General features: G+C 47.3%; 1 protein-coding gene across 1 annotated transcript in view; it reads right to left on the minus strand.

Annotated features, from left to right (window-relative positions):
• ANXA11 (annexin A11) overlaps positions 1-26,091 on the minus strand; it is a 112,046-nt gene that overhangs the window by 33,715 nt on the left and 52,240 nt on the right. The window contains exons 4-5 of the mRNA XM_082268204.1: positions 20,710-21,240; positions 7,716-7,800 (exon numbers count right to left, since the gene is read on the minus strand). Of these exons, the coding sequence (XP_082124330.1) occupies positions 7,716-7,800; positions 20,710-21,240 (616 nt within the window). The remainder of the gene's footprint in view (positions 1-7,715; positions 7,801-20,709; positions 21,241-26,091) is intronic.

The following is a 26,091-nucleotide window of genomic DNA, read 5'->3' on the forward strand; positions in this document are numbered from 1 at the left end:
ATGCTTCTACCACCCAGTCAAAAACACTCTGGGCTAATCTAGGAGAAAACAAATTAACCTGCCAGTATGTTTTGCACTGTGGTAGAAAACACAAACATAGCAGAACATTAAAAGTCTATAAACAGCAAACAGCATCCCTGGTGGGAATTGAACATAGAACTCTGCAGGTACAAGGCATGCTCTCCCACAAAGCCACAATTCCTTATCCCCCTGACATGATATGTCTTACTGTACATATGTGCTCTGCAGGGCAGTCAGCCGACTCTGTGCGCACAGCACCTCCTCTCCCACCCCCCATCATCTCCAAGCCCAATGCTAATGTGGCAAAAGCAGTTCCCTGTCAATATTCCTCGTGTGGTCAGGGGTTTTTAAAAGTTATTTAAAAGCAACAAATCAAACAGCAGCAGACTTAAAGAGGCAGTAGTTTTTTTTTTTCGTTCCCCCCCTCCCCCCTGCAAAGTAAATGCATAATGTGCTAGTATGCATCGCATACTAGCACATTATGTGACACTTACATGCAAACGAAGCACACGTTGTCCCCACTGGCGGCCGCATACATCTTTGCCCATATTCCTTTCGGGTCTGCGGACTCCGGCTGTATTACTGGACAGAGCCGCATGATGTCATTCTCACGCATGCGCGTGGGAGCCGCCGGTCACGACACAGGGCTCTGAAGAAATGGCACAGGCGGCCGTTTCTTCAGAGTGCATACGCCAATGATGTCATCGGCTGCATGCAATGTATATCTCCTAAACGGTACAAGTTTAGGAGATATTTACAGTACCTATAGGTAAGCCTTAATAAAGGCTTACCTATAGGTAAAAGCTCTCAAGCTGGGTTTACAAACACTTTAAGCTTGAAGACACCCTGCGCCATGCCCACTGGAGGCAAGTGACAAGAGTTTCTTCAAAGCCTGCCTCCCCACCACAACCCTTTTATCCCCACCCTATTAGATTGTAAGCTTTTTTGAGCAGGGCCTTCTTAACCCTCTTGTGTTCTATTGTATTGTAACTGTATTGTCTCCCTATATTGTAACATACTCCAAAAACTGTTGGCGCTTAAACAAATCCTGTATGATAATAGTAATAACACTAACTATTGCAGTGCTCCCCTGCTGCTCCTTCCCCAATCACAGCTACCACAGAACACCTGGTTCTTCCTGGTTATGCGACCTCCAACCCTGATGCTTTAAGTACCTGACTAAGGGGGTGACACCATCTTACCTGAAACTTACACAGGGGATTTTGCAGTGGCTGTGATGGAGAAAGGTGTAAAGAGGAATAGGTGTTGGTCATGTGTGGGCTCTAAATAGACTCTGTTACTATGCCCAGTGAACAGTCTGCATGCTTTAATCACAGGTAGTCAGTGGAGGTGTGTGCTGTGACTGCTCAACAACCGTTATGAGATGTTAATGAGGAGAAACGGTCAATATGTCACAGTTAATAATGCTTACAAATTAGTGAGTGCAATTTTAGTTTTAAAGAATGAAACTAAGCTGAACGAGAAAAAGGACTATAAGGGCATAGAAGGTAGCTTGGTGGAAATAAATCCAGGTAGTCCTGAGGATGGACCAGTACATGAAGTGATGCCAACTGGACTGCCCTATGCATTCCATGGTCATATGCCACCACGGCATCAAGCAATATTTATATTGCTACTCTGCATTGTAGTATTGCACACATTGCATTGGAGGTGCTGTTATAGATTATGTATTGCATGATGCATTGGGGTTGATTTACTAAAACTGGAGTGTGCAAAATCTGATACAGCTCTGCATAGAAACCAATCAGCTTCCAGGATTTTTTTTAGCAAAGCATAATTAAACAAGCTGAAATAAGAAGCCTATTGGCTACCACTAGATTTTGCACTCTCCAGTTTTACAACCCCATTGCACATGATTTTCCAACATTATAGAACTGAGTCTCCATCACATGGATGAACTGTTTTCCTTCTTTATCAAACAGTTTATATAAATTGTGACTTATTTCTATGATGTAAATATTTATATGAATGTAGCACCCTCCTAGTTAGGTGCTAGGAAGAAGCATATATGTGGCCCTGTCTGCTTATCAGGGGGCCTGATCATTGAGTTAGGCTATCACGTTTCCAGGTGTGATCTGTTGAGTCTGGGGAGTCTCCCCACTGTTTCCAATGAGGGCTCTTATTGGACAGTGGAGGAAACCTAGCCAATAGCCCACCAGGGCTTATAGCTTTCTCCGTGGGCGAAGTTGCTGCAATGCACCCTGGGATGAGTTATAAGTCTGAGGGGAGCATGTGACAGGGCGTCTTTGGCGGAAAGCAGAGTCCCAGGAGGAGGGTGACGGCTGTCTCTCCTCCTGTCAGAGCGAGAGAAGGTGCCCTGGGCAGTCGGCCTAGAGGACGAAGGTTGAGCTAAGCTGCAGAGGGGGATACAGTGTGCTGTGGGCCGAGTGGAGCTGCTGGGCAGAAGTTTCGGGGGAAAACAGTGTTGTGAGTACTTGAAACCGCCCAGGGGTCTGCCTAGGAGAGGGGACAACTCCAGAACGTCAAAGGGATCCAGGAGCCAGCTAACCAGTAGAGAAGGCTTAGAGAGAGGGGGTGCCAGTGTCTAAGCCTTGAAGATAAGAGAGAGAAAGGGGGCGCCGGTGCATCCAGCCAGTGCCAATCTGCATTTTTCAATTGTCCCTAGCAATTTGTGCATAGTTGAGCCAAAGGAGTATCCCACTTATTCCTTCTATCCAAGTTACCAAATAAATACAAAAACCCAAAGATACTGGACTGGTCATTGTGTCAGTGCTCACACTTGGAGAAACATGCTTAAATGTGCTGTTGTTGCTAGCGGTAACCCAGGGGGACCCATATCCAGAAAAACAGCTGGGAATTTTGCTACATAAAAGGTGAAGAATAAAAGGTGGATAAAGCACCTGGACCAGATGGCATCCACCTACGGATCATAAAAGAATGGAGGGCTGTAATTGCAAGACATTGATGATCAATCTGCACTCCACCAACATCTAACAGCCTGGGCCGAGTAAACAGCCCCAGGATCCCTCCCCACCTGGACAGACAGGCGCCTGTCATGCCCAATGTCCAGTACAAGGGGAGAAAGGATTTCCCTGTATCAAGGTCAGGGAGCACAGCCACCAGACCAGAGAACTCTTGTCCCCTGACACAGACAAATCACATAGTTCAGTGACTTGGGATACTCATCCCATTGACCAGAATCTCCTTTTGAAGGAGTCTCGTGTAGAACTGTGCAAACTGAACCGTCTTGAAGGTGGACACCATAAGGCCCAATAAGCTGGATAAAAGAAACCCATAAACACACGAGATGGCCTGTGGGTGACAAACTGAACAGATACAGTATCTCACAAAAGCGAGAACACCCCTCACATTTTTGTAAATATTTTATTATATATTTTCATGTGACAACACTGAAGAAATTACACTTTGCTACAATGTAAAGTAGTGAGTGTAAAGCTTGTATAACCGTTTAAATTTGCTGTCCCCTCAAAAGAACTCAACACACAGCCATTAATGTCTAAACTGCTGGCAACATGTTAAAATGACCAAATTGGGCCCAAAGTGTCAATATTTTGTGTGGCCACCCTTATTTTCCAGCACTGCCTTTACTCTCTTGGGCATGGAGTTCACCAGAGCTTCACAGGTTGCCACTGGAGCCCTCTTTCACTCCTCCATGAGGACATAACAGAGCTGGTGGATGTTAGAGACCTTAAGCTCCTCCACCTTCTGTTTGAGGATGCCCCACAGATGCTTAATAGGGTTTAGGTCTGGAGACATGCTTGGCCAGTCCATCACCATTACCCTCAGCTTCTTTAGCAAGGCAGTGGTCATCGTGGAGGTGTGTTTGGGGTCGTTTTATCATGTTGGAATACTGCCCTGCAGACCAGTCTCTAAGGGAGGGGGATCATGCTCTGCTTCAATATGCCACAGTACATATTGGCATTCATGGTTCCCTCAATGAACTGTAGCTCCCCAGCGCCGGCAGCACTCATGCAGTCCAAGACCACAACCCTCCCACCACCATGCTTGGCTGTAGGCAAGACACACTTGTTTTTGTACTCCTCACCTGGTTGCCGCCACACACATTTGACACCATCTGAACCAAATAAGTTAATCTTGGTCACATCAGACCACAGGACATGGTTCCAGTTTCCCCTTAGTCTGCTTGTCTTCAGCAAACTGTTTGCGGGCTTTCTTATGCATTATCTTTAAAAGAGGAATCCTTCTGGGATGACAGCCATACAGACCGATTTGATGCAGTGTGCGTCGTATGGTCTGAGCATTGACAGGCTGACCCCCACCCCTTCAACCTCTGCAGCAATGCTGGCAGCACTCATATGTCTATTTCCCAAAGATAACCTCTGTATATGATGCTGAGCACGTGCACTCAACTTCTTTGGTCAACCATGGTGAGGCCTGTTCTGAGTGGAACCTGTCCTGCTAAACCGCGGCATGGTCTTGGCCACTGTGCTGTTTCAGGGTCTTGGCAATCTTCTTATAGCCTAGGCCATCTTTATGTAGAGCAACAATTCTTTTTTCAGATCCTCAGAGAGTTCTTAGCCATGAGGTGCCATGTTTAACTTCCAATGACCAGTATGAGAGAGTGAAAGCGATAACACCAAATTTAACACACCTGCTCCCCATTCACACCTGAAGGTACTCTTACCCCCCGTCAGACTCCTAATGTCGTCAACCAGGGTAGCCTTGAACAGGCGCTGGCACTGAACAGGCAACGGTTTAGACATTAATGGCTTTCTTCAGTGTTGTCACATAAAAAGATTTAATAAAATATTTACAAAAATGTGAAAAGTGTACTCACCTTTGTGAGATACTGTATGTCCGCAGCAGCCTCGGCTGCATCCTCCAACATAAATGGCTCCAGCACTGATGGACTCCGACCCCGTAGGGTGGTCCTATCGGCAGCGACCGAACCAGATGCAGGATCTGAGGAAACAAGAGGGGGAGAGGGTGCATTTGCTGAGCCAACGCCATCCTTACCCCGCACAGGGGGTCAGCGACTCAAGCCCCCCATAGGGGGCGCCAACTGAGGCCCGCGAGGGGAGGCCACGCAAGGAGGGCCACTGACTGAACCCCGCAAGGGGGTCCCCCGAGGGCGCCCTTCCAAAGAGGCCCACATAGGAGGCTACAAAATGACCCCCTTAAGGGGGGGCTGCCTGCGGCTAATGCAGGGGGCCAGGACCACTGGGAAAAATGGATACCACACATAACCATGGCAGCAAAACCTGCCTAGGAACCCTGTCCCCCTCCCCCCAGAGCCGCCCTACCAGAAGGGGGCACCTAGTAGGCCGCAAAGCTGCAGCCTAAATCTTCAGCCACCCTGCCATGAAAACATTGCTCCTCTGGCTAGTCGCAGGTTCCCCCAGATGACAGAGGTAAGAGATGTCTCGGGGTACAATGGCGGCTGTAGCCGCCGCAACTGGGGCTGCCCCATACAAATTCCAGCAAGTAGGCCGCAAAGCCACAGCCTAAATTTTTGGCCTGCCCGACCCTGTGGTACTTGGACATCAAGCCACCCGCCTCCCAGCCCACCATCTGACCCCAAGGGGACCCAGAAAGGGCACACACACCATAGCAGGCCCACCGAGGGCGACAGCACACCGCAGGCACCAAGGCCAGGGGCACCCACAGCCTGGGCACCAACCATCCCCCCCATGAGCACGGGCAGACGAGCCAGCTCAATTCACCCTAGGGAGGGGGAAAGGAGGAGGAAGAGAACCCCTGAGGGACCAACCACCACAGGGAGTACCCGCGCTCCACACCGCATCTAGGGAAGGAGGGGGGGGGGCCTTACTTACCAAACCAGCGCCTCCACTGAAGTGGGGGAGCTGTCGGCCTGAAGGAACGCTGCGACTAAGGCTGAGACCCAGTCGTATGTGACCTTGCGAGAGGTTTAACTTGCAGGCCAGCCCTCCGTCCAGTGAGGCTATGTCGCGGCCGACCGAAAGCGGAGCTACTGTGTGCACGTGCTCGCTGGCCGGGCTGAGGGGACAACTGGAACTGCGATAGTCCAGCCCGCGCTCAGCCCAGCAGTTGCTAGAAGATCTCCACAGGAAAAGACCGGGATCCAAAAACAAACAGCAAAAACAGACAAAAATGCCAGGACCTTGGGCCTGGCAGGGAGACTAGGTCCTACTACTAAAGTAGGCAAACAAAAACTGAGTATCTCTAAACAGAGAGGGGGGATTATGCTATGGGAGGACAGCCCATGGGGCGTAGCCAAGCTTTTGTGTGGTCTGCCTAGTCCTACCCCTGTAGAGGGCAGTATAACCCTATGGAGAAGAATATGGAGCTGTGTCTGTCAATGAAACTATATAGAAATGTGCAATAGACTCCCTCCAGAGGTGGTGCTGGCCTGCTCAGTAGATTTAGGAAAGAATACAGGCCTTTTCCTGGATCCAAGCAAACTATAATATAACTGGGTACTTACATTCAGAGGTAAAGTTGATCCAGGGAATATTCGATTGCCTCTTGGGGATCAGGAAAGACTTTTCCCCCCGCTGAAGCAAATTGGATCATGCTTTACTGGTGTTTTTCACCTTTCTCTGGATCAACTGTGGGTATAGGGGATGTGTATATGGAATAGTATGTTTTTTTTTTTATTGGTTGAACTTGATGGACTTGTGTCTTTTTTCAACCTGACTAGTTATGTAACCATGTATATGGTGAAATATTGGTTTTAGATGTTTTTATTAGGATTTTGGCAAGTGTTTTGATATTAGAACAAAGAAGTGTTTTCTGTTTTGCTACTTGGTATCTGCTTAGATTTGGAGAGTTGATCAAGGACATAATGGCTAAGTAAATGAAAGTTGGTTTTCTGTGATTTGTGGATGTCAGTAGGTTGAAAAACGCTCAGCTATTGGGAAAGATTTACTAAATCTGGTGCAGCTGTGCATAGTAACCAATCAGCTTCCAGATTTCATTGTCAAAGCTTAAGGGTTTTCCGATCCGGTCTCATTGTCAGTTTTTCAAGCGGACCTGAACGGATGCTCCATGCACCACTATGGAGCAGCGGATGTCAGCGGTGACATGTCCGCTGACACCCGCTGCTATCCGATCCGGTCCATGAAATCCAGACGGATGGAAACCCTATTCTCCATTCGTCTGGAGGATCGGATCGAATGAAAAACGGGCAGGCGGTCCGTTTCATCCGATCTCCCATAGAGGAGAGCAGGGCTCTGACAGGTCCGTCCCAGCACAGTGAGCGGGGACGGATTTGTCATCTGCCTGCTCAGCGGGGATCGGCAGATCGATCCCCCGCTGAGCAAAACAGAGTCCCCGGGGCAGAAAGCCTGTGTGAAAAAGTGAACAAGCTGAAGTTGGTAGTTGATTGGTAACTATGCACAGCTGCACCAGATTCTGTGTTCACCAGTTTTAGTAAATCAACCTCATTGTGTCTTGTGGACTCCAGCAATGTAACTCCTTTCTACACCCTCTGTCACCTCCAACATGAAGGTCTCACGTGGTCTCCTATTTATATGATCTATTCTAGAGTAATGCAGGACAAAAACAATACCCCTGATTATCATTGTAATGCCAACTATTTTTCAGTCAGGTACTCAGGTGAGGAGACCTTGCCACTGGAGGAGCCAAGACCGTTTGTAATTCAACCAAAAAATAAAGAAAAATGTAGCAGAGATAAGGTAAAGGGAACAGAACAATCTAGAAACATATGATGTACTTTAACATCTTACCAAATCCTTTCATGGCCTTTCTGAGCACTTCTGCATCTCTGAGGGCATCAAAGTTTGGTGCATCGGTAATGGTACCCTTTCCAACCTAACAAGAACCAAAAATTTGTCAGGTCATTGTTTTATCCATGTTATCAAACCAGCACATTACAATGGGAAAGGAATTAAATGACTGCCTATAGAAAACCAGGTAATAGAAGGTGCATCCAACCGATAAAGCACTTCATATACAGAAGAACATTTCTCCATATTCCATGTAACCAATGAAGATATTCTTTAAACCCCAGAAACTAGCAAAATCTCTCATCCAGACAGCAATAAAAAGGTATTTTCTGGTAGAAAGGGTATAAGGAACAACTAAATGGATTTTTATCTGACCGTAAAATCCTTTTCTCTGAGGTTCACTGACGGACACAGCTAAATGATTTCTTAGACCCTTGGGCTTATGCTGCTCTCTCTTCAGGAGTAGGATTAGGCGGAAACAATTTTGGCTACGCCCCTGAGGCAGTCCCAGTGGGGTTTACCATCACTTCCTGCTATAGGACTTCAGTTTGTAACAAGCAGTGTCAGAAGAATACATAACTCAACAGAGGGGCAGGTTCTGTGTCCGTCAGTGAACCTCAGAGAAAAGGATTTTACAGTAAGACAAAAATCAATTTTCTCTTTAGTTTACTGACAAACACAGCTCCAGGTCTTCTTAGACCCTTGGGATGTCCCAAAGAAGTGTCAATATGAGGGGTGGGGAAAAACACTGGGGCCAACACTTTTGTGAACACCCGAGGAGCTGAAGCGAGAACAGAGGGTAACCCCACGAATTGATAGTGTTCCTACCTATGGCAAAGTGAAGAAAAATACTGGCACCCGACATATATTGGATTAAGCGTCCTTGATATCGATAGGGGCCAAAAGATCCCCTTGATGAAGGAGTGCCACTACTGTACAAAATGGATATCCAAAATTTCTGAACTTGCACAAAGTGGTTCAGAGCCTTGAAGTCCAAGTTCAGGCGGATCTTGTCTTCCTTCCTGGGAACGGTAAACAGATTAGAATAAAACCCGTGAAAATGTTCCGACACTGAAACCGGCACAATGACTCCTTGTGCTAACAGGTTCTGCACTGCCCCGTAGAGACCCTGCAGCCAATCGTGAGACAGGCGTAAGTTGGAAGGAAAGAACCTTGCCGAAGGCAGGGACCAAAACTCGTTCTTGTGAACAAAATGAATCAACTCATGGACCCATTTGCCTTGAATGAGCAGGGTCCACGGGTCCGGAAAGAAACAAAAAGACATCCCCCACCCCAGATACAGGTGATGGCACCCCTTCAGGTTGAGGAAGGCTTGTCCGCAGAACCAACAGGGCCCACTTTTGACTTACTATTCCAGGATCTCTTGGAGCCAACCGGGAAAGTACGGGTGGATCTTGAACCCTTTTCCTGCGATCCAGTCGGATGAAAGGGCCCCTTGTGAGCCAAGAAAAAAAGGACCAAGTTTACAATGAGGTTTCCTTGCCCCTAGCAACCTGTGGAAGTAAAGTACTCTTACCTCCCCTAAGGCCCTTACAGATCTCCTCCATAGAGGCACCGAACAAACGGTCACCTACAAAAGGTAGATCAGTAAGCACCTTTTTTTAGAGTCCGGTCAGCCGACCAGATATTCAACCAAATCATGCGGAGAAGGATCATCGCCATCACAGATACTCGGCCAGCCAAAGGGGCCGCATCCAACGATGCATCACAAATGTACAGGAGCCCCTGAATCAACTGATTGGCCAGCTCAGGAGGATGTTGATCCCCTTCCAGATCCTGGCGTAAAATTTCTGCCCATTCCGTTAAGGTCTGGGATGCCAAGGTGATAGCAAACACCGGCCTCAAAATTGAACCCACTACAGTGAAATGGTATCGAACCACCAGAGTCTCAGCTCTCTTGTCCACAGGATCCTTAAAGAATTGATAATCCTCCACCGATAAAAGTGTGGCCTTATTTAACCTAGAAACCTGAGAGTCCCCCCGACGGTGGAACCGTCAGCTTCTTCAGGAGAGACTCCCCAAAGGGATATCTCCTAGCGAAACGCTTAGGTATTCCAACAATGCGTTTCGGGGAACCCCACTGACTAGCGACAATCTGGTCAAAATAGGCAGGGAAGGGGGAACATCTTGGAAGATCTGCGGGTGCCAAACTGCACCGGCATCGCCGACTCAGCATCAGCTGAGTCCTCCAACTCTAAAGTTTCCCGCACTGACACTGACACAATTAGTGCCTCCACCAGGGCCTTTTTGCAGCGAAAGAGGATTCATCCTCACTGTTAGGGCTCTTTCACACGGGCGGTCCGATCAGATCCGCCTGTCAGTTTTTTAGGCGGATCTGATCGGATGCCCCATTCAGCCCTATGGAGCAGCGGATGTCAGCGGTGACATGTCCGCTGACACCCGCTGCCATCCGCATCCGATCTTGTCTGTGAAATCCGGACGGATGGAAACCCTATTTTCCATCCATGCTGGGGATCGGATCGGATGGGATCGGATGAGAGCGGACAGGCGGTCCACTCATCCGATTCCCCATAGAGAGCAGCGGGGGCTGCGACACCTCCCTCTCCGCACTGCAAGCAGAGACGGAGCTGTCATCCTACGGAGGCGGACCGCGTGAAAGAGCCCTTAGAGCGCTCAGGGTGCGTGGACGCAGACCCAGTGGGTCGACTCGTGTCTGCGGCGGCCAAATCCACCTCAGACTCTGAGGAGGCAGAGGATACAGGTGAAGGTGGGGGGCGATTTTTGCTAGGCCGCCTTTGCAGGGCCATATCAACCTTTGACACAAGTGACTGCAGGGCTGGCATCATGGCCGCCCAGATGGTCCTGCAGCTTCAAAGAGTGGGTCAGGTGGTGATACACGTTCCAGGGGCTCCATGGTTAAATTGAAGCCGCACTATGCACAAAAGAAAAAGTTTTTTTTTTCTTTGTAAGAAAAAAAAAAACAAAAAAAAAAAAAACCCTGCACACCACTACCGCTGAGGTACCACAAGGATCAGCGCACCCGCAGCGCTGTCTATAGCAGAGGAAGGACTGCATACCCACAGGGACTCACCACCATGCACCCAGAGCTGGATCCAAAGCGCCAAACTGCCTGCCACGCTTCGATCAGAAAGGAAGAGGAAGCGCTGACACTATCACTAGAGGCCCCCGCCACACTTTACCGCACTGGACTTCAAGAAAATGTCCGCAGCATAGACTACAATGGGAAACCCCAAAAACATGGCTGCTGGACTACACAAAAAAGGCCGCCAAGGCAGAATACCACCATTCACGGCAAAATGGCGACGCCGCAAGGGACCCAGCACCCCACTGGACCCCAGGGAATTTGTAGTCCATCAGGGGGGGCCCCCCATGGACCCCCCCGCACAACAATAAATGCAGGCACCCCTAAAAGGAGCCGCCAGGGGAGCACTCCCACCCACCCTCTAGCCCAGCACCAAACACCCTCACCCAGAAACACCTGTGCACCCCAAAGGGGGACTAAGGTAGGAGGGATGGAGGCAGGCGAGGGAGACCATTACAAGGGAAAAAAAACCCCGCTTGGGGGGCTTCAGAACCACGAGGGGAGGAGGGACACGGGGGGTGCCTACGTCCACCCCAGCATTTTCCATAGAAAATAGGGGGGACACTACTCACCACACCTTGGAATTAAGCGGGCACTACTCCCAGCAGTCCAACCCCGCCACGCAATCTTGGAATGGGGGTGCTGCGGCCAGAAGCATGCTGTGACTCTGGTCATGACCAGGGCCAGCCCCCGTCCAGTGGGGCTATGTTGCGGCCAACCTAGCCAGAACTAATAGTTGGGTCGGGCTCGCAGGCCAGACTGGGAAGGCCGCAAGGATCTAGGATATCCAGTACGTCGCCCAGTCTGGCTGTTGGTTGTAGTTCAAACAGGAACCGAATAGACTGTAGTTAACACAGGAACAGAAAACAGAAAATTCCATATAAAAAAGGAAAAAATGCCAGGACCACAGATCCCAGCAGGGAGCCAGGTCTTTACTCCTGATTAGGCAGAAAAAACTAAAGTCCCATAGCAGGAAGTGATTGTATACCCCCTGGGACTGCCTCAGGGGCGTAGCCAAAATTGTTTCCGCCTAGTTCTACTCCTGAAGAGAGAGCAGCATAAGCCCAAGGGTCTAAGAAGACATGGAGCTGTGTCCGTCAGTGAACAAAAGAGAAATTTCTTTTACTTCCTGTGTGATCACAGAGACATGAAAGTGAGGAGAAACCTCTGTTATGGGGACACAGACAATAACTGGCTGACAAGAGTTTCTAGAAGAAATTTAAAAAAATTAAGTCTTTCTCCACTTTAAATAAAAAGCCTAGAACTATAAGGTATACTGCTGCTAATATTTTGACTAGTTTACTGAAGACCTGTATGAATTCTACCTACTGTTTTAAAGGCAGAGAACAAAGAAGACCACCCGGTTTAACTCTGACTGTTGTGTTTTAAAGCAAAAATCCACTTTTGTTGAAAAGTGATAAGACATAAAACAGTTAAATTCTCTAACTGCTCCATTATTTTCTTCCTTGCAATTATTGCAACAACACTGTTTACAGACCATCTTTCCAAGAACTCACACAACCCCTTGGGAATGTCATTGGCTCACTGTTTGTTCCAGAAATCTATGCTAAAGATTAAATAAAATGACAGGCATCCCCTTCAATATGTTTATGCTTTAATAGATCCACACAAATTAAAGTGATTCTAAAAGGAAAAAAATTATTAAAAAAAAAAAAAACCACAAAACAAAAAACAAACATGTGATACTTACCTGCTCCGTGCAATGGTTTTCCACAGAGCAGTCCCGATCCTCCTTGGGGCCTCCACTGGCACTCTTGGCTCCTTTTCCCTGCTGAATCCCCCCTTGCTATGAGGGAAATAGTGCAACGCACTCCCGAGCTGAGATCTATGGGTCTATTCACACACAAGACTGTAGCTTAGCCCCTTCCCCTGCTCTCTCCTCACTGGCTCATTGGTGGTGATTCACATTGTATCTAAGCCAATGAGGAGAGTGAGACCCAGGAGAATCGCTACTCCTGTGCACATCTCGATCAAGATCTGGTTCAGGTAAGTGCTGGGGGGGGGGGGGGGGTGTGGGGAGGAAAACTGGTTTCAGAAGTTTTTATACCTTAATGCATAGAATGCATTAAACTAAAAATCCTTGAGACTGTAGAACCACTTTAAAACCAAGCTAGGGTTGTAGCATTTCTTAAAATAAAAACACATATAAAACACATATCCTGAAGCAGTAAGCCCAGGAAGAATTCTAGCATATCAATCTACAGTAAATAAAGGAAGCAGTTAGTGAACTTGATAACAATATGGTAAAATCCTTGTAACACACACATATTATATATATATATATATATATATATATATATATATATATTTTACACAAAACACACACACACACACACTGCAAAAATGAATGGAACACTTTTAATCAGAGTATAGCATCAAGTCAATTAAAGTCCTGGGATATTGGTCTGGTCAGTTAAGTAGCAGGGGGGTTGTTAATCAGTTTCACCTGCTTTGGTGTTAATTAAATTAACAATAGGTGCACTAGATGGGCAATGAGACGACCTCCACAACAGGAATGGTTTTACAGGTGAAGGCTACTGACAATTTTTTTCCCTACTCATTTTTTTGACTGTTTTTCACGAGTTTTGCATTTGGCTAGGGTCAGTGTCACTGCTGGTAGCATGAGGCGATACCTGGACCCTATAGAGTTTGCACAGGCAGTCCAACTCCTCCAGGATGACACATCAATACGTGCTATGGCCAGAAGGTCTCAAGAGCATGGAGGAGATTCCAGGAGACTCTAGGAGAGCTGGACAGGGCCGTAGAAGGTCCCTAACCCATTAGCAGGACCGATATCTGCTCCTTTTTGCAAGGTTGAACAGGATGAGCAATGCCAGAGCCGTACAAAATAACCCAGCAGATCACTGGCATGAATGTCTCTGACCAAACAATCAGAAAGAGACTTCATGAGGATGGCCTGAGGGCCCAACTTCCTCTAGTGGGCCCTGTGCTCACTGCCCAGCACTGTGGAGCTTGATTTTCATTTGCCATTAAACACCAGATTTGGCAGGTCTGCCACTGGTGCCCTGTGCTTTTCACAGATGAGAGCAGGTTCACCCTGAGCACATGTGACAGACGTGAAAGGGTCTGAAGAAGCCGTGGAGAACGTTATGCTGCCTGTAACATCGTTCAGCATGAACAGTTTGGTGGTGGGTCATTGATGGTCTGGGTAGGCATATCCATGGAGGGACACACAGACCTATACAGGCTAGACAATGGCACCCTGACTGCCATTAGGTATCGGGATGAAATCCTTGGATCCATTATCAGACTCTACGCTGGTGCTGCGGGTACTGGGTTCCTCCTGGTGCATGACAATGCCCGGCCTCATGTGGCGAAAGTATGCAGCCAATTCCTGGAGGAAAAAAGGAATTGATACCATTGAATGGCCCCCACGCCCAGCTTACCTAAATCCAATAGAACACTTCTGGGACATTATGTTTTGGTCCATCCGATGCCACCAGGTTGCACCTCAGTCTGTTCAGGGGCTCAGTGATGCTCTTGTCGAGATCTGGGAGGAAGTACCTCAGGACACCATCCGTCGCCTTATAAAGGAGCATGCCTCGATGTAGTCAAGCATGCATACGAGCACGTGGGGGCCATACAAACTACTGAGTACCATTTTGAGTTGCTGCAATGAAATTTCAGCAAAATGGACTAACCTGCTGCTTCATATTTTACTTTGATTTTCAGGGTGCCTTTGAATCAGCCCTCTTTCGGTAATAATTTTAATTTCCATCAAATAATGTGGCATCCTTTCCTTCCCAGTCCATATCAGTACAGATATCCAGCATGGGATTTTTTCCCCATTAAAATCTGATGTGTTTCTTTTAATTTTTATGAGGTGTGTGTGTGTGTGTGTGTGTATATGTATATATATATATATATATATATATATATATATATATATATATATATATATATATATATATATATATATATATATATATATATATATATATACATATACATACATACACACACACACACACAATACACATATACACAAACACATACGTTATCTCAGTGCTCAGACCATACGCCGCACACTGCATCAAATTGGTCTGCATGGCTGTCGTCCCAGAAGGAAGCCTCTTCTTGAGATGATGCACAAGAAAGCCCTCAGATTGTTTGCTGAAGACAAGCAAACTAGGGACATGGATTACTTGAACCATGTCCTGTGGTCTGATGAGACCAAGATAAACTTATTTGGTTCAGATGGGGTCAAGCGTGTGTGGTGGCAACCAGGTGAGGAGTACAAAGACATGTGCATCTTGCCTACAAGTCAAGCATGGTGGTGGGAGTGTCATGGTCTGGAGCTACATAAGTGGTGCCAGCACTGGGGAGCTACAGTTCATTGAGGGAACCATGAATGCCAACATGTACTGTGACATACTGAAGCAGAGCATGATCCCCTCCCTTCTAAAAATGGGCCGGAGGGCAATATTCCAACATGATAAAGACCCCAAACACACCTCCAAGATGACCACTGCCTTGCTAAACAAGCTGAGGGTGAAGGTGCTGGACTGGCCAAGCATCTCTCCAGACCTAAACCCTATTGAGCATCTGTGGGGAAATCTCAAATGGAATGTGGAGGAGCGAGGATGAACCCCAAGAGACTCCCACCACACAATGAACATCTTCCACGTACGGTTGAAGATCTTCCTAGGAGGTAGATTTCCTAGCTTTTAACAACATAGAAAATCACTGACTTAGACAAACCTCTATCCTTTAGCACCTGGCCATCAAAGCCAGCGGCTGTAAAGCAGGATGGAAGATCGGTCTTTGGGACAGCATATCCCCCCTGAGAGGAAGCTTCCAAGGAACGTCAGCGGCCAGCCGCACTAGATCTGTGTACCAGGCCCAGCAAGGACAGTTCAGTGCCATTAGGAATCCTTTCTGCCTCGATCCTGTGTAGGAGTCTGGGCAGAAGCTTGAGAGGAGGGCCTCGACCAAGTCTGTGGCGTCTGGCAGAGGATCCCGTGATCGAGCCACAAACCTCTGCACTTTTCTGTTAAGCCGAAACACCGACAGATCCACCTCGGGGGTGCCCCACCAGAGACACAGCTGATAAAATACACCTCCGGATGAAGGGACCACTCCCCTTGGTCCAACGCCTGCCGACTGAGGTAATCCGCCTGCCAATTTTCTACCCCGGGAATGTGTACATCGGAGAGGGCTGGACTGGAATAAACCGTTCTGGCCACCTTAGAATGCCAGCTACCTCCAGAGGTGCCAGGGCACTTCTTGTACCCCCTTTGTGACTGACATAAGCCACTGCCATGGCATTGTACGCATGAATGTGCACAGGGCATCTCTGAAGACGATGCGTCCAATGATCCAGACACATCGCTCTGAGTTCCAGGACATTGATAGGTAGTCCTCTGAGCTGAATGCTTGCCAAGGATGCCTCCCCAGCGGTACAGGCTGGCATCTGTGGTGACCACTGTTCAATACAAGGGGAGGAAGGATTTTCCCATCTGAAGCGCTAGTGAGCCAGAGACTCCTTTGTTCCCAGACTAAGCCGAATCGGATTGTCCAGAGACTGCGGAGTCTTGTCCCATTTGGTCAGAATCTCCCTTTGCAAGGAATTCGTATGGAACTTCTACGACAAGGTTCCTTGCTCTTGTAGCACCAAACAGGCGATTCTCTTGAAAGGGAAGTTCAATCAAAGCTTTTTTAGAAGTTTGGTCCGCAGACCAGCATTTGAGCCAAAAGACACACCGAAAGGTACAACGCCAAAACAGAGAGGCAAGCCATCAGGGGAGCCGCGTCCAAAGAGGCATTACAGATAAACCGAAACCCCTGAACCAGCTGGTCCGCCAGCCCCGAAAAGGCAGGAGGGAGCTGTACTCTTTCCAGGTCACGGTGTAGGAGCTTAGCCCACTCGGTCAGAGTTTGCGACACTAGGGCAATGGTAAATATCGGTCTCATTGCCGAACCAGCTAAGGTGTACATAATGTGGGTCACAGCCTTTGCCTTCCGGCCAGCCGGATCATTGAAGGCCAGGGACTCTTCTACTGGAATCATGGTTGCCTTGTTTAATCTGGAAACCGGAGGGTCCACCACTGGTGGCACAGTCTACTTCTAAAGGAGGGAATCCTCATAGGGGTATCGCCTAGTAAAGTACTTAGGAACCCCATGGTGACGCTTTGGTATTCCCCACTCTTTTGCGACAATTCTGTCAAAATTAGAGGGTGTTTATTCCTGTTGTTATTAAGTAATTATTAAGTAATTCCTGTTGAAAAAAAGTGCTATGTGCTTCAAATTAATAATCAAAATATGAATACATAAATCAAATGGAAGAATATTTCATGAAAATAAATATGCGATTTCTATTGTGACACACACGTGGTAGTGCTCATAAAAGTGCTGAGTGCTTCCTAAAATCACCTTGTTCATAAATCAATCTGTAGAAAAGTCACGTGAAGTCACATGACCCCGTGACGTAACGCGTAGGAGGAGCCCTATACCCGGAAGTGACGTATCGGACGGAACTCGATCTCCACGGCGTTCGTGTGTCTCTGTATATGCTGAATACAAGCAAACCAACTGTAAGTGTAATTCTGAATGTCTGGGAATAAAAACACATAATACTGCACCATGATAGTCCTATCTTTTTCGAGTTAAAAGAAAGGAGGATAGTGTGAGGAGATCGTACCTAAAGGTAACTATCGGATAAGACTCCAGGAGACCCCTATATACCAGGAACCTGCGCTGGATATCTAGAAAGAGATCGGACATCAATAAAGGAAAGGAGCAACAGCCAGTATCCCAGAGACCTTGGAGATATACCATGAGTGCAATATTCCGGATATAAAGGTGAGAGTTTAGCACACCTAGAAGTGGCACAAGGTGGAGGAAATAAAGTCACTATATATAGACTTTTTTAAGATTGTATTAGCGCACATTTATGCTAATTGAATACAGTTTTTCTACAGATTGATTTATGAACAAGGTGATTTTAGGAAGCACTCAGCACTTTTATGAGCACTACCACGTGTGTGTCACAATAGAAATCGCATATTTATTTTGATGAAATATTCGTCCATTTGATTTATGTATTCATATTTTGATTATTAATTTGAAGCACATAGCACTTTTTTTCAACAGGAATTACTTTTACAACAGGAATTACTTTTATAAACACCCTCTAAGGAGACACCACAGATATATTTTTCCAGTCAGGTCCATCACTAAGCCCCCGTTCACACTGGGGCGACCTGTCAGGCGACCTGGTCGCCTGACAGGTCGCCTTCCATAGAGAAGCTGCGGACCCGTTCTAATAGGAGCGACACACGTCGCTCCGACTTAGAAAAAGGGTCCGGAGCTTCTTTGGGGCGACCCGGAGCGACCTGCATAGACTTCAATGTTATGAAGTCCGTGCCGGCCGCTCCGAGGTCGCGGGGCGAGCCGCGACCTGCAAGGTCGCCCGGCAAAGTAGCGTCGCCCCAGTGTGAACGGGGCCTAACACCGGGCACTGATTTGTTTTAATTTAAACGGTTTACACACTTTTCCACACTCATTCTTACACCTTAAAGCGCACTACTACCCCCACTATAGAATCTGTTTAACTGTTGAGTATCAGTGGTGCAGCATTAAGGATATTCACAACACCCCTGACAGCGCAGGAACCACACACACCTTTTGTTATATCACGCACAGATACAATCAGTGCATCTACCAGTGCCTTTTCGTGCGTGGTCGCAGACGTGGAGAAATCATCCTCACTATCAGGAGGATTCCAGGCACATGGTCGCAGACCCAGCAGGGTGACCCACGTCCGTGGAAGTCGATATGGATTCAGGATCTGATGAGACAAAAGAGGCCGGGGAAGACGGGGGGCGCTTTTTGGTAGCCCGTCCCCCGCAAGCTGCCTCCACCCGAGACACAAGGGACTCCGGGGTGGCGTTCAGTGCATGGATGGATGGTTGGGACCCGGACTGCTAAGGGACAACCCCCACCGCCCTGGCAACCCCACCAGGTCGCCCAGCACAAGGCACAGAGCGATTCTCAGCAGAGAGGGAGAGGACCCTACCAGACTCACCACCTGCCGACACAGGCACCTGCAATCATCAGGGGAATCTGCCCTACACATGCGGCGATCATGAAGCTAAATGATCCAGAAGTCAGCACCAGTGGATAAGGATGGGCTCCCACCAATGAAATCGCAGCCCATAGGGCTCCACTGTCATGGCCGCCGCTATTTGCAAAGCAAACCACAAGAAAATGGCTGCCAGACTACACAAACATGGCCGCCATGTATAGGACTACACAAGGCTACAACAAAATGGCAGCACCACAAGGCCTACAGGGGGCCCTGGCAGGAGACCCCACCAAGTACAACCCCCCCATCAGTCGATCGCCCTTGCATCACCAGGTAGCACCCTCCCCCTACCCCAGGAAAGTGGTCTGACCACCCCAAAAAAAAATACATCCCGAGCATATGTGGAGGGGGGGTGCCTGCCGGAAGGAGGGGAACCCCGGGGTCCAACCATCTCAAGGAGAGGCCCACATCCACCCCAAAACCCTCCAGGTGTAGAGGGGGGGGGCGACAGCTACTCACCATACCAGGAACCAGGTGGGCACCGCTCCAGACAGATCCTCCTCTCTATCGAAAAGGGGGGCTGTAGGCCAGGAGGAATGCTGCGACTCAGGCCAAGGCCAGGTTGTATGCGACCTCATGAGACGTTTAACTCGCAGGGCCAGCCCCTTTTTCGGTGGAGCTATATCGCAGCCAACCTAGCGTGGAGGTCTACGCGCGCTCGCTAGCCAGATTGGGGTGATCACTGTATCTAGATTATCCAGCCTGTAGCCCAGTCTGGCAATTGATAGTAGATCAATAGGATAGGAAAAATCCAGCAGGAAAAACTTTTCTATCTAAAAAATGTTGTCAGGACCAAAGATCCCAGCAAGGAAATAGGTCCTTATTCCTGACTAGGCAGAAAAAAACCTTCTTTGGATGTGGTCCGGGCAATTCCGCTGTACCTGGCAGCTACGGAGTCTTTCAGGAAGTCAGACTCTCTATTTGTGCTCATAGATGGACTTGCAAAGGGTTGTTCGCTTCCTCTGCAACCATTTCCAGATGGATCAGACATTCTGTGGTTCAGGTTCCTCCTTTCCCTGTCAAAGCACACTCTACTAGGGCGCTTAGCGCCCCCTGGGTCTTCCGTCACCAAGCGCCAGTGATGCAGGTTTGCAAGGGTGCCACCTGGTCGTCGGTGCACACTTTTACAAAATTTTATAAAGTGGATGTGTTGACATCTGCAGATGCCTCCTTGGCCACAAAGTTTTGCAGGCTGCTGTTAAGAGGACCTGATCCTCTTTGAGGGTGTATTGTTTTTTTTTTTTCAGGGGGGCTCCAGTTGTTTGGGTTGAGTCCCTGTCGCCTGGTTGGCTACTGTTTAGCCTTGGGAATTTTTTGCTGTTTCCCACCCCCTGTTTTTGACAATATTTTGATGGCCAATGGCCAAGAATGACAGGAGTTGTGTCCGTCAATGAACTTACCATAAAATCCATTTCTCTGATGTTCACTGATGGACACAGCACCCACCCCTCTGTGGAGTGCCAATTATCCTAAAACTGTTTGCAATAAAACTGAGTGACTATAGCAGAGAGAATCAGTATACCCCCTGGGACTGCCCAAGGGCATAGCCAGAATTTTTTTCTGCCTAGTGTCCTACTCCTGTAGGGGGCCGCATAACCCAACGGTCAAGAATGACAGGATCTGTGTCAGTCAATGAACGAAAGAGAAACTAGAATTTTCACTTTTTTTAATCAAAGGTTTGGACAAAAATAAAATACTTTTGTTTTTTAAACAGTAATAGTATGTTGATGGCACATAGAATAAATTGGTTGCTGCTGACAACAAATTAAAAATATACATACCTTAAGTGGGGGAATAGAAGGTGTCACTGATGGCTGAGATGGGTATTGTGGTACGGAGGGATTTACTGCTGGAGCCTGTGGATAACTTGGAGTTGGTTGCTGACCAGGGTATGTTGCTGGTGGCTGACCTGGGGCTGGTGATGGCTGTCCTGGGTATCCTGTGTCAAATCCGGGCATCCCAGGCTGTGGTCCACCCCCTGGAGCAGGATACATGCCAAAGCCTGGTGCCTGAGGCTGCTGTGGTGCTCCATAGCCACCCCCAGGTGCAGGGGCATAGCCGCCAGGTGCTGGGGGATACCCGCCACCAGGCGCAGTGGGGTAGCCGCCGCCAGGAGCAGAAGGGTAGCCGCCGCCAGGAGCAGAAGGGTAGCCACCGCCAGGAGCAGAAGGGTAGCCGCCGCCAGGAGCAGAAGGGTAGCCGCCGCCAGGAGCAGAAGGGTAGCCGCCGCCAGGTGCAGAAGGGTAGCCGCCGCCAGGTGCAGAGGGGTAGCCTGCTTGTGGTGGATTCATGCCTCCAAACCCAGATCCTGCCTATAATAACAAATAAATAAATAAAATTAAACATCAATATATTGTGGTTTGATACTAAAGCAGTATTAAACCCAGAAGCAAACATGTAATATACTGCAGCTTACCAATCCTTGGATGTGGTGGCTGCATTCATTTGTTTTTCCCCTCTGTCTTATCCTGGTGATGGGACCAGTAACACACCTGTATTAGAGGGCTTCCACTCTGGATGAAGGAGCACAGGGGCACCTTTGGACAGCAGCATTGTCAGTGTGAGGGGAGGGGAGTGTTAGATGGACTAACAGATTTAAATACAGTAACAACTTCAAACCAAACTCCAGCTCACACTGCAATTACAAAAGCAGTTACAGCAACAGTTGTTATTATTTTTGGGATAAAGGTTTTACATGAATATATTAAAGCTGATCATTGTAAGCATTGCTTTTAGCGGTAAATGATACATTAACTGATACATTTGTGAGACAGCTTGTTCTGTAGAACAGTGTTTCTCAACTCCGGTCCTCCGGGCACGCTAACAGGCCAGACTCACAGACATACTGGTCAGATCACAGGTGAAGATAAAGGAAAGCCTAACAAAAAGAACATTAATGCAGCCATCACATCCAAGAATTGGTAAGCTTCAATATAATAAAATGTTTGCTTTTGGGTTTAAGACTGGGTTTACACATATGTGTCGCAGGTACAAGCGGGATTCCTGTTCGACTTCCCATGTTGCATGTCTCTGGCAGGCAGTTCGCACTGCCCTAAGCGATCCGCTGAGGGTGTCAATAGAAAATAAATGACACCCCCCAGATGGGCTTGCAGATCATAGTGCGAACTTTCAAATGATGCATGAATCAGATCACATAGGTGTGAACACACATGCGATTGTATTCCAGTGCATACCAAAAAAAAAAAAAGGGCCCTGCACCATTTTAGTGCAAATGCGATGCGATTTCAGCCATGCAGTTTGTATGGCTGAATTCGCATCGCACAGATATCGCATGTGATCTGCACAGCAATGCGGTGTGAATCACATGCGATGCAAATGCAAAAGTGTGAACCCAGCCATATACTGCTTTAAAATTAAAAGAAAAAATTAAGACTATAGGGCAAATATATCTAAATCTCCTTGTATAAAGGCAATGATAATGCTTATTTACACATACAAATATTTAAAACATCTTAGTTCAGTTCTTCAGTTAAAAGCCCATAGAGTAAATTATGATATATTTGTGATACCTGAGCCATAGAGTGTTGTAAATCCTCCCTGCAGTCTTTCTACCTCATCCTTTATGAGACTCTGACACTGTGAATTTGCTCAGCTAAAGTACACAGGGTTTGCACGTTGGATGAGTGCAGGACTAAGTAGCATTTGTTTTGAGTGGACAAAACTGCTTTTGCAGCCTTCTCCAGGTTTTGGTATTCCTGGGTGGAGCTCCGGAGTCTCCACAGTGTCTTGGGCTGCTGTCCGTTCTTTGTGGAAGACCAGTAGGGTGTGTGCTCAGCCCTTATAATGGATTTATTATTTAGGTATATAATGGATATAGTAGGTTTAGGTATACCTCAGGGTTCCTCCCAAGAGAGACAGGAGCTTTCCTACAGGAGTAAGAGAGGCTGAATGTGGCAGCCAGAGCAGGATTGTCTGCAAAAGGCAGATAACAGTCTGAGGACTAAGGCCTCATTGCAGGTATACTGGATCTGCAGTTGACCTCCATTTGACTTGCTTCAAGCTGCTTTTTGCTTTCCCAAAGACTTGTATGGAGACAGAGAAACCGTTCTGACACAAACAAAAGCCTGTTTGCACTTGCATTAAAAGACACCATATCACAAGAAACCATATATCAGCGAACCATTGGTGTTATCCTGCATACAGGTGAAACTAATGTATTTTAGTTAATCTTTTTTTAACATAAAAACAGAAAATTGTATATTTGCCTTTCTGTAATGTTCCTTTCCTGGTGCATCTTCATGGCAGCATACATTGGATTGTGGCTTTGCCCGTCGAGCTGATAGGACCGTTTGGCTATAATGCTTTGCAGGATCTGGCCATAGCCATCACTTCAAGGGTGGGTCCCTGTATGCCGCCATGAAGATGCATCAGAAAAGGAAAATTAGGGACCAATAAGTATACAAATTTCTGTTATCCTGGCACATCATGGCAGCACAGACTGGGAAATTACCATATTTTCCGGCGTATAAGACGACCCCCCTATTACATTATCTACCGGTAATACTTATACTTAGGTTACCTTGGAGATATTATACTTGGCGTATAAGACGACCTCCCATTTCTGGGGGATTTTTTTGAGGTTCAAAAGTAGTCTTATACGCCAGAAAATACAGTACTCGCCAGACACGAGGGTGCACAGATAGACATGTTTTTAAATGACAAATATTGGGACAAGCCCATACAACAGATTTTCTGAATTCCCCTGTGGTCAACTGGACCAGGTCTATTTTTAAGAGAGAGATAAAAGGTGTTGCTTGAGGACCAAGTCGCCTCCTTACATATTGTCCTTGGAGAAACGTGACAATACGCTGACCAGGAGGTAGCGACTGCCCTCATTGAGAGCACCATTAAGCCGTCTGGAGCAAGATGCCTCTGTAGCAAATAAGAGTATGAACCGAAGCATCTTGTCCTTTTCTTAGACCATGTGGCACCACAAAAAGGTTGTCTGCCTTCATAGATGAGGCAGTCGCAGACAAGTAAGCTTTCAAGGTGAGGCCTACATCCAGCAGATGAGGCGACCCCACTCATTACAGAAGGATGGGAGAATTACATCTAGACTGAAGTGAAAGGATGTAGCCACTTTTGGAATAAAGGATTCCAAAGGTTTTAAGACCATTCTGTCTGAAAAAAATACCAAATGAGGTTCTTTAAAATTCTAAAACCTGCATCTCTTGGCTAAAGCCATCGATCACTAAGAATGAGGTTTTTAAAGTAAGGTCCCACATAGACATATGAAGGATGAAAGAGACCTTGAAAGAGCTTTGAGAATCACTGCTAGATCCCACTTGGTAAAGGTTGGCTTCCTAGGTGGCCTCAACAATAAGCATGCTTTATTAAACTGGATGGCTAAAGGACTGACGGCCCACCTAACTCCTGTCATGACATTGAAGGTATTTACTCCTAGGCCTCTGTCCAGGCCTAACTGAAGGAACTAAAGTATTTGAGGAGGCTCTGGAGATAAGGGTTTTTGTCGGTGAGTTTGGCAAGCTTTGACCAGAGCTTTTGGTACATCTTATTTGTTGTGCTCGGACTTGTGTGGCCACCACTTCTTCTGAGCAAGCTTGATTTAACAGCCTCTGCCTTTTAATTTCTACACCAGGAGGTGTATTTTTGGGGATCTGGGTGTAGGAATTGCCCCTGAGAGAGAAGATTGGAAGGTCTACTAGTGGTTCCACACCGAGTTGCAGTACAGTTGGAAACCAATGTCTCCTGGGTCAGAATTGCCAGCACGTTCACCAAGGAAAGTCTGAACCTGGCCACTGGAGGGAAGATGTATCCAAACTGGAAGTTTCACTGTTTGCGAAGACAGCCCACCCCTTTCACTGTCAGGTATGGAACTCTCTATAGGAACCTGGGGCATTTTACAATGCATGGGGTCGCTGCTAGATCTATGTGGGGAACGTCCCACCTCCACTAGGGAGAAAGCTGCTGGGCTGAGAGTCTACTCGCTGTTTAATAGGCTTTACGGACTTAAATTTATTTTTTGGACTATAATAAGGCTTACCTGTAGGTACAGTGAATATCTCCTAAACTTGCAATGTGTATGAAATAATCACACAGCATGCAGCGGGTGACGTCCCCAGCACATTCGCTCTGAAGGAACAGCAACTGTGACATTCCTTCAGAGCTGTGTGCTGTGCCTGTGACTCCCGTGCGCATGCGCAGGAGTGACATCAGTCGGCGGCGGTAGCACACAAACCTGGAATAAAGGCTGGGTGAAGATGGAAGCCCTGTTAGCGTTAACAGTGCGCCGTTGGAGGGCTTTATTCTAAGGTAAGTATTTCATAATGTGCTATTATGCGATGCATACCAGCACATTATGCCTTTACCTTGCAGGGTTTTTTTTTTTTTTTTTTTTTTTTAAAACATGCCCAAGTTTACTACCACTTTAAGTAATCAGATAATTGGTTTTGTTCAGCTAGTATGTATAGAGCCCTTCAGGTCGGTCAGGTAGAGCTATGCCCACTTGAGAATCCGATGAACCTCTGCAAACCATGTATGACTTTTCGTCTGTCGTCCCCTGCCTTTGAATGAACTCCACTGCCATTGTGTTGTCCAAATGCATGAGGACACTTTTCCCTTCCAGTGATTTCATGAACGCCAACAAGGCCTGGAAGGCTGCCCTAGGTTCCAGCATATTCTACACCACTCTCGGAGCGTTGAAACCCCAACAGCCCTGGGATGTCTGGTCTCCATAATGGACTCCTCAACCATGAAGGCTGGTGTCCGATATGACCACTTCCACCTCCAGAGGCACAATTGGCCAATGCCTCTTCAGGTTCGGCACACGGGTCCACCACCGTAGGGAGTCCTTCATTTCCTTGGAGAAGCAAATCTTCTGATGCATGGAGGCTCCACTCCACTGCTTGAGGAATGAGAATTGGAATACTCAAGTGTGCCACTGCCTGGACCATTGGGAAAATGAATGTTGGAAAACCTAACAGGCTCAAGCGTCCTCTGGCTGACAGATATCTCGCTTCCAGTACAGACGTTACTTTATTTTCCAATCTATTTTCTCCTGAGGAATTTGCGCGCTACTGGCCTGAATGTCTAATAGTGCCTTAAAAAAAAAAAAAAAAACATTTTCTTTGCAGGGCATAACTGTCTCTTTTTCCAATTGATCAACTATCCAAAGCTTTGAA

This window comes from Pelophylax lessonae (genome assembly GCF_965119305.1).
Source record: "Pelophylax lessonae genome assembly, chromosome: 9".
Classification (NCBI taxonomy): Eukaryota; Metazoa; Chordata; class Amphibia; order Anura; family Ranidae; genus Pelophylax; species Pelophylax lessonae.